We start from the raw sequence: 19305 nt of genomic DNA, 5'->3' as shown, positions 1-19305 counted from the left end.
GGACTCTTTTTTGTTTTTGTTTTTTAATTAATTTTAAAAATAATTTAATTGCAAAAAATAAAGTGATTGAATGATGCGTAAATTTCTAAAAAATACATCTGTACATATTTAGTTTAAGATTCAGTACCTAGATGATTTTTTTTACAAATCAGTACCTGACAACACTACAAACTTAGTTTTAACTCCCTACAAAAGATAAATTTACATTTTTGTCATTTTATTATTTAAATAAATATATAATTTCATCCACCAAATTAATTGTGTGTTTTCCATCTACCAAAATATTAGTACCTATTATGAAATTTCAGATACTTGATTTTGTTATTTGAATACTCCAAATGTGTAAAAAAATACTATATTTTCGAAAAATCACCATAAATTCGGTTATTGTTGGTTTTTCATTAAAAATGCATTATGATGACTTATTCATGTTATTTTATTTTTTAAAAAATATAGTTGCTCACTCATCATGAAATAAGATTTTGTACTTATTTTGACATATAAAGTATCTATTTTGAAGTTCCATGATACTTGATTTGGCTCTTTAAATACTCCGAATGTGTAAGAAAATACGAAAATCACAATAAATTCAGTCATTGTTTGTCTTTTTATGAAACGTGTATTTGGATGATATATTCATCTCATTTAATATTTTTTGTAAAAAAAAAATAAATTCTCAACTAAGCATGTAAATTTTAAAATACTTAGTTTTACTTGATAAATACCTATTTTGAGTTTGCAAATACTTGATTTCGTAAATGAGATACTCACAGTATGTATTAAAATACTGGATATTCGAATAGACAAAGTAAATTCACCAAGTATTGGTATTTCAATAGAAAATGTATTTGAATGACATATTCATCTCATTTAATATATTTTTTTGTAAAAAAAAATTGTCAAATAAGCATGAAAATTTTAAAATACTTAGTTTTACTTGAGAAGTACCTAATTTGAGTTGACAAATACTTGATTTCGTAAATGAGATACTCACAATATGTATTAAAATATTAGATATTCGGATAGACGACGTAAGTTTTCCAAATGTTGGTATTTCCATGGAATATGCATTTGGATGAGAAGTACCTAATTTGAGTTTGTAAATACTTGATTTGATATAGGAGATACTCATAATATGTAATAGAATACTGGATATTCAATATGCAATGTAAGTTCACCAATTGTTGGCTTTTCATGGAAGATGAATTTGGATGACATATTCATCTCATTTAATATATTTTTGTAAAAACAAAAAACAAATTCCCAAATAAGCATGAACATTTTAAAGTACTTAGTTTTACTTGAGAAGTAGCTAATTTGAGTTGACAAATACTTGATTTCGTAAATGAGATACTCAAAATATGTGATAAAATACTGGATATTCGAATCAACGTAAAATCTCCAAGTGTTGGTATTTCCATGGAACATGCATTTGAATGAAAAGTACCTAATTTGAGTTTGCAAATACTCGATTTGGTACAGGAGATACTCATAATATGTAATAGAATACTGGATATTCGAATATCCAACGTAAGTTCACCAAGTGTTTGTTTTCCATGGGATATTCGTTTGGATGACATATTTATATCATTTAATATATTTTTTGTAAAAAAAAAATTCCCAAATAAACATGAAAATTTTAAAGTACTTTTACTTAAGAAGTGCATAATTTCATGTTGCAAATAATTGATTTGGTATATGAGATACTCATAATATGTAATAGAATACTGGATATTCAAATATCCAACGTAAGTTCACCAAATGTTTGCTTTCCATGGAAGATTCTTTGGATGACATATTCATCTCATTTAATATCTTTTTGTAAAAAAAAAAATTTCTCAAATAAGCATGAATATTTAAAAGTACTTGATTTTACTTGATAAGTACCTGATTTCATATTGCAAATACTTGATTTGGTACACGAGATACTCATAATATGCAATAGACTACTTGATATTCGAATATGCAACGTAAGTTCACCAAGTATTGATCTTTCCATTAAAGATGCATTTGTATTACATATTCATCTTATTTAATATTTTTTTAGTAAAAAAAATTTCTCAAATAATCATGAAAATTTTAAAGTACTTAGTTTTATTTGAGAAGTATCTAATTTGAGTTTGCAAATACTTGATTTCGTAAATGAGAAACTCACAATATGCATTAAAATACTGGATATTCGAATATGCAATATTTCCATGAAAATTAATTAGGATACTTATTCATGTCATTTAAATAAATAAACATAGTTCATTATTCATCATGGACTAATTGGGATATGCATTATGAACATAGTTCGTAAATGAGCTTAAAGTTTGCATTTTAAGCATATCTATCGATTCTTGGATTAATGATTTATAGAACATTCATCAATACTAATTGACAATACTTTTGATATTCATTGAATGACTTATTTGACAATTATATTTATTTGACATAATACTTATTGGTAATTATTCATTATACTTATAGTATTTTTTTCTTTATACTTATGAGTATTAATTTATAATATCATTAATATTCATTCACAATACTTGTTGGTATTCATTAAATGACAAGGCAATACTTCATTTGATATCATCCTCATTAGTATTCATTCATAATATTTATTGATAATCATTCATTATATGTATCAATATTATTTCATTATACTTATTGTCAAATTTGAGTTTTTAAATGATAAAATCAATCATCAGTTGAATCTGATTATGTAATATTTGTAACAATTTAGGTATCACATTTTTATTTCACGGATCTCATCATCAAATGTCACTCAATATTGACTTCAAATTATATATTTTAACATCATCAAATAATCGAATTTGAGTATTTAAATGATAAAATCAAATATTTGTGGACTCGTATTAAATATTATTTGTATTAATTTAGGTATCACATTTTTACTTCACAAATGTCATCATCAAAGACAACGTGATACTAACTTCAAATTATATGACATCCCCAAATAGTTGGATATAAGTATTTAGAGAGTAAAATCAAGTATTTGCGAACTCGCATTAGATACTCTTTGTACCAATTTAGATATCATATTTTAACTTCACCAATTTAGATACTCTTCGTATCAATGCATCTTCCATGGAAAGAACAACACTTAGTGAACTTACGTTGCCTATTCGAATATCCAGTATTTTAATATATATTGTAAGTATGTCATTCAAGATATCAAGTATTTGCAAATTCAAATTAGATACTTATCAAGTAAAACTAAGTATTTTAAAATTTCAATACTTAGTTGAGAATTTATTTTTACAAAAAAAATATTAAATGAGATGAATATGTCATCCAAATACATCTTCCAAGGAAAGATAAACACTTGGTGAGCTTACGTTGCATATTAGAATATCCAGTATTCTATTACATATTATGAGTATCTTATGTACCAAATCAAATATTTACAATCTCAAACTAGGTACATCTCAAATAAAAATAAGTACTTTAAAATTTACATGCTTAGTTGGAAATTTGATTTTTCTTTTACAAAAAAAAAATTAAATGAAATGAATATGTCATCCAAATGCTTATTCCATAGAAATATCAATACTTGGTGAACTTACGTTGTCTATTCGAACATCCAGTATTTTAATACATATTGTGAGTATCTCATTTACGAAATCAAGCATTTGCAAACTCAAATTAGGTACTTCTCAAGTAAAAATAAGTACTTTAAATTTTCATGCTTAGTTGAGAATTTGTTTTTTTGAAGAAAAAAAAATATTAAATGAGATGAATATGTCATCTAAATGTATCTTTCATAAAAATACCAACACTTGGTGAACTTACGTTTCTTATTCGAATATCCAGTATTTAAATACATATTGTGAGTATCTCATTTACAAAATCAAGTATTTGCAAACTCAAATTAAGTACTTCTCATTTACGGAGTAAAATTAAGTATTGATATACTCGAATTAGATACTTTTTGTACCGATTTAGGTATCACATTTTAACTTCACAAATTACACATCAAAAGTAGCTCAATATTACTTGAAACTATATTTTTTTATATACAAAAATAATCAAAATTGAGTTTTAAAAGAGTAAAATCAAATATATGTGAAACCAAATTAGGTACTATTTGTATCAATTTAGGTAGCACGTTTTTAATTCACAAATCTCATCATCAAAGAACATTCAATATTATCTTCGAACTATATATTTTGACATACTCAATGGAATTTGAGTATTTAAAAGGTAAAATCAAGTATTTGTGGACTCGAATTATGTATTATTTGTATTAATTTAAGTATCACTTTTTTACTTCACGAATTTCATCATCGGTGTCACTTAATATTAACTTTAAATTATATTTTGGCATCCTCAAATAATTGGATATGAGTATTTACGAGTAAAATAATTTATTTATATACTTTAATTAGATACTCTTTGTACCAATTTAAGTATCACATTTTAACTTCACAAATGACACCATCAAAAGTCATTTAATATTACTTGAAACTTAAGTATTTTCTTACACATTTGAAGTATTCAAATAGTCAAATCAAATATTTGAAATCCCAAAATAGGTATTGTATCGATCAAAATAAATACTTTTTTCTAATTCAACAATGAGTGATAAACTGTGTTTTTTCAAAAATTAGATGACATGAATAAGTCATCTTAATGTATTTTCAATGAAAATACCAACAATTATTGAATTTATTGTGATAGCTCGAAGATCCAGTATTTTCTTACACATTTGGAGTATTTAAAGAGTCAAATCAAGCATTTGGAACTCCAAAATAGATATTTTGTAGGTCAAAATAAATATTTAATCTTATTTCATGATGAGTGATGACCTATGTTTTTTTAAAAATAAAATGACATGAATAAGTCATCCTAATGTATTTTTATGAAAAGACTAAAAATGACCGAATTTATGGTGAATGCTCGAAAATATATTATTTTCTTATATATTTGGAGTATTCAAAGAACGAAATCAAGTATCTGAAACCTCATAATAGGTACTTTGTATGTCAAAATAAGTATTTACTTTTATTCCATGATAATTGAGAAATAATATTTTTTTAAAATTATATTTTAAATGGAGAAAACACATGTAATGTTTGTGGATAAAATAATATATTTATTTAAATAATAAAAGGTAAAAATGTAAATTTTGCATTATAAGGGTTAAAACTAAAAGTATATATTTTTCAGGTACTGATTCCTAAAAAAATATATATATGTACTGAATCTTAAATGAAATATTGACAGATGTATTTTTTTATTAAATTTACCGTTGAATGATTTCCTTGAATTTTTAAAAATAATGAAAAAGTCCCTTAATACACCGAATGATGCTACAAATTAATTAATTAATGAAATGTCCACCAATCACATTGATGCACAGAATACAAAGTTGGAGACCTAGAATAACCAAATTTAGGATAGTCAAAATTATAATTAATGTTAATAACACTATACTTATCTATTCAGTTCAATTCTAGATAAGATTATCCTTGATAATTACTTTTTTATATTATAAAATTGAGTAAGTCTCTTGTGAGACGGTCTCACTAATCTTTATCTGTGAGACGAGTCAACCCTACCGATACTCACAATAACAATAATATTTTAGCATAAAAAGTAATATTTTTTCATTGATTACTCAAATAAGAGATCTGTCTCACAAAATACGACTCGTGAGACCGTCTCATACAAGTTTTTGCCTATAAAATTTATATTTATCTTAAAAAAACTCGTTGATATTTATCTTAAAAAAAAACCAAGTACTATATAATTGTTCGTCAACAACTAAATTTAATATCTTAAAAAAATTTCGTATGCAAATAAATATATATATATAAAATTTAATCTTAAAATTTAATATTATTCATAATTTTGTGATTATATAATTTATATATTATCACAAGGTTTTGTAGAGTATACAGGATGTTAGCAAATATTTTCTTTATAAAATATATAAAAACAATGATGTTAAGACATTATTTAGACTATTTTCATTTCATATAGATTCACACTAATTATTAAAATTAATTTATCTTTTTTTTCCTAGAAGAATGTTTATTAGACAAATATATTCTACGTAAATTGATAATTTATATTTTGTTTTTTAAATAAAACTTTTATTGTAGCCGTGTCTCTTACAAAATATATTGTGATTAAAAATATGGAAAAAATATGAAAAACGTGACAATGAAACATTACTATTTTTTAAAATTTGGAAATAGAACATAAATTTTTTGAATATTTTTCTATATTTAAAGATATTTACAAACCTGACTATAATAATTTGAGTTAATTTTTTTGATATCTTATTTTAGGAATTCAGAATACACAAAAACTTATGTGACATGGTCTCACAGATCAATTTTATGATATGAATATTCTATTTGAGTGATTAATAAAAAATATTATTTTTTATGTCAAAATATTATTTTTATTGTAAATATAAATATTATTAACTCGTATTATGAATAAAGATCGAGAATATTTAGAAATATATTAAGAAAAATAATCAAATAAAAGTTGACATTGTCAATTTATAATACAAAAATTCAAACTGAAATCTATTTAACAAATTAATGTAGTGTCCTCCAATGTCAAATTGCAACGCCCTTGACGTGAATTTGCAGAGTCCACCATTCCAAAAAATCATAAACCGACAGTTGAACCCTCTTTATTACTGTATATTAAATTTAAAAACCATTAATGGTGAATTTTAATAGCGTGAGTGGCACGGAATGTGTAACGTTCTCACGAATCTTTATCTGTGAGATGGGTCAATCATACCGATATTCACAATAAAAAGCAATATAATTAGCATAAAAAGTAATATTTTTTCATGGATAACCCAAATAAAAGATCTGTCTCACAAAATACGACCCGTGAAACCGTCTCACTTAAATTTTTACCCTAATTATATGGTAGGTAGGTGGGGAAGTAATTTTTTTTTAAAAAATATAATAAAATAAGTAAATAATTGAGCAGATGATTTTAAAATTGGTTAATTATTATATTCGAAAAAGTATCACATCTATCGTTTGTAAATGTTTGAAAAAATGAACATTGCTTGTTGTATTCAAACATAGAAACTAATTAATTTATTTAATCAATAATTAGCTTTGAAATGTATTATTAGTTGTAAGACCGAACACTTGCCGTTTTATCAAAAATTATAGTTGATGATAACAGTATAAAACTATAACTAGTAGTAACGATACACTCAAATATTTTAAACGATATAACAACTCAAATGTTACATTTCGTTTGTTCTCTCATTATGGACAATTATTCCACCCCTAACAATCTATATCCAATTACTACACTCATTGAAATCAATGAGATTGCACTTCTTTCAATCAATTAACATTGAACTCGTGATCTTATCTCTGATATTAATTGTACATAAACATGAATAATCCCAACAAATTTTTCGCTGTATATAAATTTGTAATATTGTGGATCACATGTAATATAAATATAAAATAAATAAATACTGTAAAAGATTATGTATATACGTATCCATGGGGAAGGTGGCAGCAGACTCGCAGGACTAATGGCACAAAAAAGCACGTGGTTGTAGCGTAGCTGCACCAAACATTCAAACTTGACTATTAGGTGAAGGATGGAATAGAGACGATGTAGGTGTTGGCTATTTTTATTTTTCACGTTTTTTAATTAATATTTTTGTAATTTTATTTTTTATGACAATGAAACTCGTAACGGTAACTGAGTCTGACATTGTCTTATTTATGAATATTATTTTACTTCTTATTAGGAGATATAATTGAAAGCTATATACAGTTACTACAAAAAAAATTTTTGAATAGACATCAATATGTCTTTTGTGAGATGGTCTCACGAATCTTTACATGTGAAACGGATAAACACTACCGATATTCACAATAAAAAATAATACTCTTAACATAAAANAAAGTTGGTAAAATCTTCAATGATTTGTTGGAAAATATAATGAAATTCACTCCCAACTGCCTGGTGATGGTAGGTAAGGATAAGGTCCACGCGAATTAATTATAATAAATCGAGCTGAATTGTACATCATGACTAATTGCTGCTGGCTCATTTGAAAAATCTATACATATTTTATTTTTAAAATTCAAGCTTCATATAAGCTAGGTGTTATGTATATATATACAAAAAAAAAAGAAGAAGAAGTTTTATGTCTGATTTTTTTTTAAAAAAAAATTAATTAAATAAATATGGTAATTAAAACCAATGTCGGATTTTCAAAGTTCATGTCATACAATTCGATGTGAAAAAAAAAGGTTTTGAAACGTATAAGATGATCCCTCGGATTAAAACTCAAAACAAGATCCAAATATTTCTTGTTTCCAAAGAAGCAGGTATAATGGCTATGTATGGAACTTTAAAACCAATGTGTGAGACAAGGTTTCTAGTTTTGATGGACGCTTGAAATGTCGATTTCATGAGTCATTTTCGCAGGCAGCTATCTCAGAGAATGAAATGATAATTTCCCAAATCACGTACAATATTGAAATATATACACTAGGAATCAAACAATATTACATCATTCGATTTCACAAGCTGATTTTCTTGCCCGAAGATTAAAGAAAAGCGAAAGGAAAATTCGTACTTTGGTTGATACATCGATTAGGACATGGTTAACAACGCATTTGCATGTTCTTGCACGACTTTCCAGGCCAGGATGACGTGCCTGTTTTCAGTGAGACTCGCGCCTACAGCGAATCGCATCACATATTCCCCGCCAATCACGGCGTGTGTCATGTAAATCTTCCCGGATTCGTTAATGGATTCCAGCAGTTTGGCATTGAAATTGTTGGCCGCTTCCTCCTTCGACACGCTGTGGTGCTGTGGCAGTATTGCCCCGATTTCGATTGGCGAGATGCGGAAGCAGACGGTGGCAAAGTTCCGGGGGACCACCACTTCGAACCTCTTATCCATTCCTATCAACCCTTCGAAATTCTTTGCCATTTTTATGTGGCTTCGTAGGAATTTTCTGAGATTTAAGACGCCGTAGCTGCGGAGGACGAGCCACAGTTTCAGGGACCTGAAGCGGCGGCTGAGTGTGATTTGCCAATCTTTGTAATCAACCACCTGCTTCGTTTCGGAGGCTTTGTTTCTCAGATACTCGGGGTATGTCGACAGGGCTTTTATCAGGGCGCTGGGATCTTTCACCCAGAGGCAGCAGCAATCCAACGTTGTTAGGAACCATTTGTGCGCGTTAAAACTGAAAGAATTAGCGTTTTCTACTCCATTCAGAAAATGGCGGTACTCCGGGCAGATACATGCGCTTCCGGCGTATGCTGCATCCACGTGAACCCATATCCCGAACTCCTTCGCTACCTCGCACAGTGGCCCCAGCGTATCAACCGCCGTCGACGATGTTGTCCCGATGGTGGCGCACAGGAAAAGAGGCACCAGCCCCGCTTCAATGTCGGATTCTACGGTCGCGCGGAATGCTTCTGCTGTCAGCCCGAATTCGGTGGTTTTTGTCGTAGCAACTGCCCGGAAATTATTGGGGTTGATGCCAGCTATCTGAGCTGCCTTCTGCAGAGCAGAGTGGGTTTGATCCGATCCATATACCACAAGCTTGTTGATATTCTCCCTCCCAATTTTCTTCAGCACTTGATCCCTGGCACCGACAACAGTGCAAAGTATCGCCTCGCAGGTGGTTCCCTGCAAAACGCCGCCTCCCCCGCCGGAGAAGAGGAACTCCGATGGGAGATCAAGCATTTTCCCCATCCAATCCATGACGATGCTCTCAAGTTCGGTGGCAGCGGGAGATGACATCCAGTTGAACCCAACAATATTGAATCCAGTGCTCAGCATTTCTCCAAGAAATCCAGCAATACTTCCGCTGGATGGGAAATATGCATAATAATTAGGACTTTGCCAATGAGTGATCCCTGGGACAATGTCCTTCTGCACGTCACGAAGGATCTCTTCAATAGGTTCTGGATCACTGGGAGCAGCTTCGGGTAACCTCTTCCGGAGATAACCTGGCTCCACCTGGCTACGAACAGGATACTTCTCAACATTCTTGTAATAATCAGCAATAAAATCTATGACCATGTGACCTTGCCTCCTGAACTCCTCCGCGTCCATAGGCTTAATAGTTCCAGAGAATCCATTTTCGAGTTTTTGATTTTGAACACTCCCCATTTTACTTGATCTAGATCTTGATAAATAAATTAAAAAAAAAACTGGCAAATTCTCTTCTCGGCTAATCGTGAAAGGAATTCTTTCACTATTTAGCACAAGAAAGAATATGAGAAGGAAAGAGTATTAGATTTCACAGATTTCTTGTCAATGTTTACGAGGGGGTAGACAGCTATATATANGTCTTCACAACTGTTCAACATAGACAGCGCCCACTACTAAAACGAATGGATTTTAAGCGTTTATTTATATTTAAATTTATCATTTCTTTTGTCCATCGATAATTTGTCAATTTGGCTATTTTTTTTTTAAAAATATCAAGTGGGAACGTGTTATCACTATTTTTTTTAAGTGTTTGCTGGATATTTAAATGATATTAAATAAGATTTTAATTATCTCAAAGTTGAATATTAAATGATATTGATTGCTCGCTAGGTGGACTCGATCCTTCGCTTTAATTTTGATTGAGGATTTCAACTTCTTTGCAAATCAGTTGTCCACAATGATAGTAGCACTACAAATCACATGTTTCATAACCATAAAATCAAATAAACTCTTTTTTGAGAAAAAAAGAAGAAGAATATCAAAATAAATGCAAAATGCTCTTATTTTAAATTATTATCTCAAAGTTTAAGTAAAGTTGTCTCCTTTTATGTTATTTCATTATGATGAATTAATATATAAGTCACAAATCTAAAAAACGTGATTAAGAGACATTTTTTGATAAAAATTATCGATGAAAACTTGCAACTCTTGGTAAACAACGTCTTTAGATGCTTAGGCGCTACTTCTCTGCTATGGAATTTCCAAGACATCAAGGAAAGTACTGAGGCTTCTTTACAGGCATCTCAGCACCTCCGAAGTGCTAAGGCGCCTCCCTCTCTTCCCCGAAATTTGGTTGTAGTTTTTTATGTTCTTCTCGTCCCAAAATACTGAATTTCCATTTTTTGCGATTAAGGTGGAGAACTGATCGTGAATTCGGTTTATCCCAAATTTATTTAAAAAACTTGAAGGAGAAAAAGACATCACTTTTTCCGATGGTAGCAAGGTGATGAGGCTTTCTCACCTTTTAAGACGCATATTTGAACGTTTTTTTTGTCGCTTTTTCTTTGTCTTTTCTTTTGCTTAATTTCGATTCATTAAACTCAAACATTCAAACAATCCACTACATGAATAAAATTAATGCATAAATATACGGAAAATCATCACATCAAGAGATGTGACTTTTGACTTTGAACCTTATCACCTTCATTTGAAATGCAACTTGAAGATAACTAAACTCATGAAGATATAAGAAGAAGAAGACAATCAATATGAATACAAGTGTGAAGGAAAAATCCGATGATCAAAAGTTGTTTTCTCAAAAAATTATGTTCATGTTGTCTTTGATATAGATTTTAATTATTAAGGACATGTTGTTTCATCTAAGAGATTTTTTTCATCCAAAAGTTTGATGAAAAATGTTAATGGACACCATTTGCATAAAAGATATCATGCAAAGTCGCAACCTTTGCCAATCTGCGCCACCAGACGCCTAGGCACCTCCATCTCTGACCTGAAAAGTGGTTTTTTTTACCTTCCTTAACACTTGAACTCAAGACTTCCAAGCTTAAGTACTTAGATTCTTAGAGTGTTGTACCAATTGAAATTTGTCACAACGTATACAACACGTTGTATATAATTAATATATCATTCTTGTGTCTTTAAGAGGCCACTAAAATTTCAAGAATTTTCTTAAAATCAATACATGAAGTATTGAATCCTTGAGCAAAGAACTACTTGAATGGACTTACACATATTCATGCATTTAACACAATCCTCATTGTTCATAATTTATAATCCTTGTATTCTGCATAGGAAAATAAACATATTCATATTTTTTCAATGAAATGATTTGAAAGAATATAAAAGTTAAAGATTATTACAAAAAGAAAAAAAAATAAATTTCAAACTGATATTTGAAATTGAAATTCAACGTTTTACAAGCCGTCGTATTGTCAAGAGATTACATAATTTGAAGTCGCTCATTGTCATACATCTTCAAAGTTGCAAACCAAAGAAAAAAAATCCAAAGAGGTTTAATTTCATCTTAAGATTGTTGGTGAAAATTCTTTTTTAACAATATTAAGATGAACTTTGCTAACATATCTTCACGAGCTTAGTTATTTTCAAATTGTTGTCATATGTGAACGAAGTAATTATCTGAGATGAGTCAAGAAATGGGTTTGATTTGGATATCGTAACAAGGAGGATAGACCTAAAAAATACTATTAATTTATTTCAATATTTTTCTTTTTTTTTTTAAAAAAAAAAAGCACACACAATGCATATGCTTTAGATTCTACATTTATTTTATGTAAAAATAAGCACATTGCATGTATATAAACACAACGTTAAAAACATAAAATTATATNATTTTTTTTTTTTAAAAAAAAGCACACACAATGCATATGCTTTAGATTCTACATTTATTTTATGTAAAAATAAGCACATTGCATGTATATAAACACAACGTTAAAAACATAAAATTATATAAAAATCCAACATGATTTTTCGTTATTTTTTGAACTATTAAGGTCTGCGATTGTCAATAATTGGTGGAAGATCATTGCAATAACGCGAAAGAAGATAAAGAAGCATGTCACACGACATGCATGGTATTTACTAATGTTTCATAATGGTCGATATATTATCTTTGAACGCGTGATTATGTCATGATTTTTGCACATAAAAATTAATTTTGTAATATTTATAAATTACTCTTTGCAGGACCTATAAACTATTTGGAGTTCTGATGTAAAAAAATTATTTTAATTTTATTTATTTTTTAAGGAAAAAAATGAATATATATAATTCCGGAATCTAAGATTAGTCCGTTGAACAACAACAACAATAAATCATGATATATGAGAAATAATTCGTGTTGAATGCTCGATTTTATTTATTTATTTATTCTGATAAAATATTATGTATAATTATTTCTAGTGTGATCGCTTGGCCGTTGCTACTGCATGTGTTGTTAGATCTAATAATAATAAATTAATCTTAAAACTGTAATATTGATTAATTAATTTTCTAGAATTATTGGGATCTCAAGAATATTAATGAAGAGACATCAAACAATTCTAGCCCATCTATCTACATTTTAAAAGTGTCATATATCTCATTTCTATTACCATGAATTTATTTGGTAGAACACACACACACAGTCAATGGTGTCTTTTTCGAAAATAAAAAAGAAAGTTTTTATGAGGTTAATTAAACAATTTGTAACACAAGCATATTCATTACAATGTGCTATATATGATCCATGGCATTTTCGATCCACCAATAAAGTATATATGAAATCATAAGAGATATATCGTGAAATTTAAATAATAAATAATATTTTTGACATAAAAACTATTATTTTTTTTATCGGTGATCTAAATAGAAGATCTGTCTCACAAAACGAAGCATGTCACAAAAAACTATTATTTAAGAAATAACAAATGTAAACTTTTTTTTTTTTTTTTTTTTGAGTTGGGAGAGTTTGTTATAATTAACTATTGAATTAATTATAACAAAGTGACATGAAAGAGTAGGGACTCCATTACATGCCCAATAAATTCTCTTTCTTTTATCACAGAGAAATAATAGAATGCTTAGATTAATCGGTCATGTTTTATAATAAATAATAATAAAATAATAATATATTTTTGATAGATGGAATTTATATTTTTTTAAATTTTTTTTATAAATATTAAATATATAAACATCGATTCGAATTTTTCGTCTTCTTTCACTCTGATTCAGACATCGACTTCTGAATATGACTTTTATCATTTTGAGTCGGTTGTTTAACCGTTTTGGCAGCAGATCATTTGAACGAGTAAGCTATGAAATAACATTAAAATATTTCTCCTAGCCAGAGACTAACATGTGCTGATTTTGAATTTCAACATCTTAAATTTTCAACTTGAACAAACAATCACACATCAAAATAAATATATTAGAAACATAATAACAAGTTTTGTTATTATGAAATCAAGATTGCTATCATTTTGAAACCCGACAATAGTATTTCTAACATTAATTCTAGAAATAAATAGTAGACAAAATATATCACCTAAAATAATACGTCGTAAGAAAATAAAATCAAGACGATATTACAAACAAATTATAAACTTCATGAGATCACGGTGTAAATCTTGAAGGACAATAAAATGGAACACCAATAAAATTCGACACAAGAATATTATAATAACACTTGCGATTACACCCGAAAATTAAAAATTAAAGTTGCTTGTAGAAGTCAATTATTTTATTAATTTCATTTAAAACGTGATTTATGCATCAACCACCAATTAGCTCGCCGTCCACTCTCCGCGTCTAACTAAATGGTTGTAACATAATTTAAGTGATCCATAGATATTAATTGAAGCCATTTCTTAATCATTATTTACATTTTAAATTGAACATAAGAGTATGTTTTAGCAATACATTGTCTTTAAATGGCAGCATAATGAAGTTCCCAACAAAAGGAACACTGATACATATTTTACAGTATATCTCTCCCCAAAGTAGGAAGAAACAAAACTTAGATTGAATTTCTACACGTTAAATCACAAGTAAACCTAATTCAGGTATGCTTCTACTGCATATGATATAAGTATTTCTATTCCCCTTCTGCCATATGGGGAACCAAATAGTAAAACAATCTGCAAATTGCTTTTATTTCATTCCTGCAAGAAAAACCATTCGAATTGCTAGTACCACAAAAAAATATACGGCCTTTTTAGCACAATGCATTTCAACTTATATAAAATAAATAAGATCAAGTCAATTTTCGATTTTTATCAAGCAAGATCTGATCCTATACAAGATATACATTGAATACATCACCTCATCAAAGGGCTATAGGGATTCTCATCCCATCATGTGCAAGCTGGACCGGTATTCCTTCTCTGGAACGAATGAGAATGGTTTAAATTCTAGAATTTAATGTTTTAGAATAGCAAAATAAACCTCACACTACACTATTCCATGTTGGCATGCTAAGACTTATTTAAATTTGAAGGCAGTGACCGAGAGAGAGCATGAATTGAATAACACAGACTAAGGCCAAAAATCAACGCACAAAATTCAGTAGCATTATATTCATAAAAAATTATACATGGAAAAAGATCACTCCAAGAAAAAGGATTCGCAGTTGGAGGTTGGAATGTGGAGAGGAGAATAGACTTTGATTTTTAACTTTGATTTCGCTATAATCTGACAGAAATGAGCAAAATAAATTTGAGTCACTATTGAATTCAGAACATGAGCTTGAAGCTTTTCATAAATGGTGTAAATAATTATAGTATTATGGTGAGTAAGCCCCCGCCTACTATTCTTTCTTGATCCTATTTTGGCCAGTTTAGTTTCAAAACATTACACAAGAACACATAATCAACCGTACCTTCTAGACCATTCCATAAGAAGTTCATTGTCTTTGTGGTGATCAAACTCGTGGGTCATTCCAATTAATAAAGCTTTCTTTGGACATATCCTCTTCACTGCATCAAGAGTCTAAAAACAACAAACTTAAGAAAATATAATGAAAGTAGCAACTTCCACTTGAATGTATCACGTAAAATCTACGAAGGAGAAACCTGAGGGAAGCAAAAGTGAGTATTGTGGGAACCTTTCTGCAATCAAGAAGGAACAGGTTGAACAAACAATAAGAAGTAAAACATGGGTATAAAGTATAATAAGAAATGTGGACCAGGAGGAATTAGGATCTGAAAAAGGCTCCCCAAAAGAGTAAACACAAATACAGAAGAGTTCTGGTTTACAAAATTAACAATTGAGCAAGCCAGAGAGAATCAAAAAGCTGAAACTTGTAGTCAAGAATTTCTCGAGCAATCATCATTTTGTATTCTACAGAATTGTTAATCGCCAGCCTCATATCTAATCAACGAATTGAATATTGATAAATACACAAGGTGAATGACAACAGGGTTTAAAAAGTAGTGTTCTATTGTGATTGTGATTGGTGTAACAACACAACATACAACTGCAGCTTCATTTCATAGTAATCACATGAGTATGAGTTATAATATCTAGTGTTAATCGATCTTATACAGACTGAGATGCACAATACATAGACAAAGACTTTGCATCTCTATGTAATCAAATAATTAACAGAATCACCATATCAAATAACAAAAGCAAGTATGGCACTACTTCTACAAAATTGCCTAATGACTACAGTGCGTATGAGCTAAAAGAGGTAAAGTTCACAGAAAAAGGAAAAAAAAAGGAAAAAAAAAGGAACTTTTTGTTGGGGCTAACCATCAGTACCTTGTAAAGAGTGTCCAGAATAAGGAGATCCAACTGTCCACCTCCATGCTTGGAAATAACTAAAAAGGCAAATTAATTGTCACAAAAGGGCGAAATAGCTACAAAAATAAATTGGTTGTCACAAAAGGTAATTTGAACCTACACAGAAACAGGCCATAAAATGCTTATCTTTAGTTTCTGTATAATTCTTTACTCATTCAATAAATTATAGTTGAACTTATCATTCTACATCATGTTCTTCATAACCAATAATTTTTTCGACTGATCACTTGCACGAGCCTTTCAGCTCATGCTTTACTGGATAATTGATAACTTCAGAAAAGTAGATATCAGATATAAATTTCTGAAAAAGTTCAGGAATAAAAGCCGTTGATGCTTGTGTGTGTGTGTGTGTGTGTGTGTTTACAGAAAGAGAGAGAGAAAACACCAATTAGTTCATGATCTGAAGTGATCAGGTAGAAACCTATAAACACCAGACTACAAAGGAATAAAGGAGTGTGCTCACGGTATTCTGTGGGAGGAAGAAAGCGTGAAACATCTGATATATATGCTACCCTGGATCTTTCACCAAATAGAAAACCTAAACATACATAGTCTTCACCATGCATCACCTATTAATAACGAGAGACAAGTAAGGAACGAGAGGATTCTGAAAATAAAACAAAATGCAAAGGAGGAAACTAACAGGTAGAGGAAAAAATTGCAGTCCGGAAGCTACAAATGTCTTTGAGCAGTCATTATCGATAATCCTCCAGTCAAGTTGCGCCACACGTCTAACTTCCTGCCCAGGCTTAATTTTTTTTTTAGCCAAGTAAGGGAATTTCACTGCAATGCTGTTCAGAACCAAATAAACTTAATTGCACAGAGCATCAGTTTTTATGTAACCAACGTAAATTTTTTAAATATTCTACTTGCTGAATTCATTTGTACTATCACACTGGGCATTATGTTTTCATCGGCAAATTTTTCTCCACCTGCTTTAGTCATTACAGGTAGCATATATTTCTGCCAAAAGAACAAAAAATAAATTTTGTGTGTACAGACAAAAAATAAATTTGAATTTTCAGAATGCCAATTTTTATTTTTCATGGCGGTTAATAGAAGAAGAAGCAGCAGCAGCACCAAAATTGCAGTGATACTGCAGCTACACATAGTATTTATGGTTCATGTTCTTAATATTGATGTCAGCAAAATCATCATAATTTTAAGTTTTAACTCATAGAATGTGCAATACACAACCCTAGAAGCGCAAAATACCTCTCCATTGCATGTTGGGAAAGGTAGATAGGAGTTGGATCAATGTCATTTGTCGGACTAAAAGGTTGCACGGCACGTATATCATCCAAACCAAGAACCGCATCAGCATGCTCATGAGTTAATATAATCTGAATGAGCCAAAAAAAAAAGCTCCTAATGCTTGCTTCAATAATAAATAAAAAGATAAAATTAAACAGAAGTTAGAGAGGTTGCATAATGGTTGTTAGACTTCTTGAGCCCGTTTAATATTCGTCAACTTTGCCTAATTGGACAGATTTAAAGGATGGAGAATATTTTTTCCCTAAATGTACCCAAACATGGAAACAAAGAAGCAACCATACAAAACCAGAACATTGAGCACTAGATTTCCAAAAACAAAGAGTTAAAAAAGGCCATGAAAGAAACTTATCAGTTAGGTGTGTCTAAACAAAATTTAACAAGACATTCATAGAGCCCACTGAGTAAGATTTTTAATGACCAAATGGATATTTACAATCAAGCAAAGTACTCGATTAATATGAGGTGGATCTCTTTATAAAATATCTTAATCCGTCTTCCCTATTTGCTCTTTAAGATGTGAAACATCATGTTACAAAATTTTGGGTATGCTAGTTTTATAAATTATAAACAGAAAATGAAAAGAGAACGAAATAGTAAACTCACACAGTCAACTAGGGGAATTTTGTGAAAAGTGAACCATCTGAGTACTTGTTCCCTAAAAGTCTTGCCAACATCAATTAATATATATTTATGTTCACCCTCATCACCGCAATAATCGATTAGAAGCGACGTGTTGCACCTAACCAACCATCAGCACCAAAAAAAACTTGTCAAGACTTAAAGAAAACTTGTCTCCTGTTCGGATCCAAGAAACAATAAGATCCAGATTCAATCTGCATCACTTTTCTCCACATAGTTGTATGAATGTACATCATGAACAATTTCGTTTGAGATTTTCTCAGATTCTTGATAAATAATTAAATAATTTGAAACTGGCAATAATTCTCCAAAGAAAAACCTGTAATTAGGGTTTCGCTCCGGTGGTAAGGATAAAGATTGGGAACACACAGGGCAGGGAGGATCGGAAGGTTGGATCAAGCACATTGCATTGGGGACAGCACTGGAACAACCGGTTCCCAGAAATATCAGAGCCGATCGCGACGTCTCCGCACTGCCGTTTGGTGTTACATTGCCGGCGGCGTCGGACGTGGCGGCCATCAGGTTCTGGGCGTGAGAGAGAGAGAGAGGAGGGGGATGGCGAGTGGATGTCTCAGATATCCGTCGTCGCCGTCACTGTATTACAATACGAATAAACGAATTTAGCTTAGGCATTTATACATACATGCCATTTAAGAAGACTAATGGCTGTTACTTTTTCCTTCATTCATATTTTTCCAACTTAAAATAAATATATATTAATGCATCGACATACGTGTCATATTGAATTTCTGTAATTAATTTTATTTATATTAAAAAATAAGTAGTGTCATATTTGTAAAATTAATGAGAATATTATAATTTTAAATTATAATATAATGAAAAAAAGACAAAAAAAAAGCTACCAATACACTATATTTG

General features: G+C 30.0%; 2 protein-coding genes across 2 annotated transcripts; both read right to left on the bottom strand.

The window, feature by feature from the left end:
- Positions 1 to 8457: 8457 nt before the first annotated feature.
- On the bottom strand, positions 8458 to 10321 carry LOC140978220 (tyrosine decarboxylase-like). The gene has a single exon (XM_073443089.1). The coding sequence runs from the start codon at positions 10147 to 10149 to the stop codon at positions 8617 to 8619; it is 1533 nt and encodes a 510-aa protein (XP_073299190.1). The 5' UTR covers positions 10150 to 10321; the 3' UTR covers positions 8458 to 8616.
- A 4238-nt stretch (positions 10322 to 14559) lies between these two features.
- On the bottom strand, positions 14560 to 19050 carry LOC140978219 (putative hydrolase C777.06c). The gene is made up of 10 exons (XM_073443088.1): positions 18746 to 19050; positions 18391 to 18526; positions 17728 to 17855; positions 17156 to 17303; positions 16976 to 17081; positions 16471 to 16529; positions 15780 to 15815; positions 15587 to 15696; positions 15031 to 15092; positions 14560 to 14870 (listed from the first exon to the last, which is right to left on the bottom strand). Exons 1-9 carry the CDS (start codon positions 18943 to 18945, stop codon positions 15035 to 15037), a joined length of 981 nt encoding a protein of 326 aa, XP_073299189.1. The 5' UTR covers positions 18946 to 19050; the 3' UTR covers positions 14560 to 14870; positions 15031 to 15034.
- Positions 19051 to 19305: the final 255 nt, after the last annotated feature.

The sequence above is a fragment of the Primulina huaijiensis genome, chromosome 6, assembly GCF_012295235.1.
Source record: "Primulina huaijiensis isolate GDHJ02 chromosome 6, ASM1229523v2, whole genome shotgun sequence".
NCBI classification, from domain to species: Eukaryota; Viridiplantae; Streptophyta; class Magnoliopsida; order Lamiales; family Gesneriaceae; genus Primulina; species Primulina huaijiensis.
The sequence above is the reverse complement of the archived record's forward strand: the minus strand, read 5'-3'. Positions and strand labels throughout refer to the sequence as shown.

Coding starts and splice junctions, on each gene's coding strand:
- LOC140978219 (XM_073443088.1), bottom strand. CDS start 18,945: ATGGCCGCCACGTCCGACGCCGCCGGCAATGTAACACCAAACGGCAGT. Junction 15,816..16,470: donor TTCTGGACACTCTTTACAAG/GTACTGATGGTT, acceptor TCTTGATTGCAG/AAAGGTTCCCACAATACTCA. Junction 15,697..15,779: donor CTCACTTTTGCTTCCCTCAG/GTTTCTCCTTCG, acceptor TGTTGTTTTTAG/ACTCTTGATGCAGTGAAGAG.
- LOC140978220 (XM_073443089.1), bottom strand. CDS start 10,149: ATGGGGAGTGTTCAAAATCAAAAACTCGAAAATGGATTCTCTGGAACT.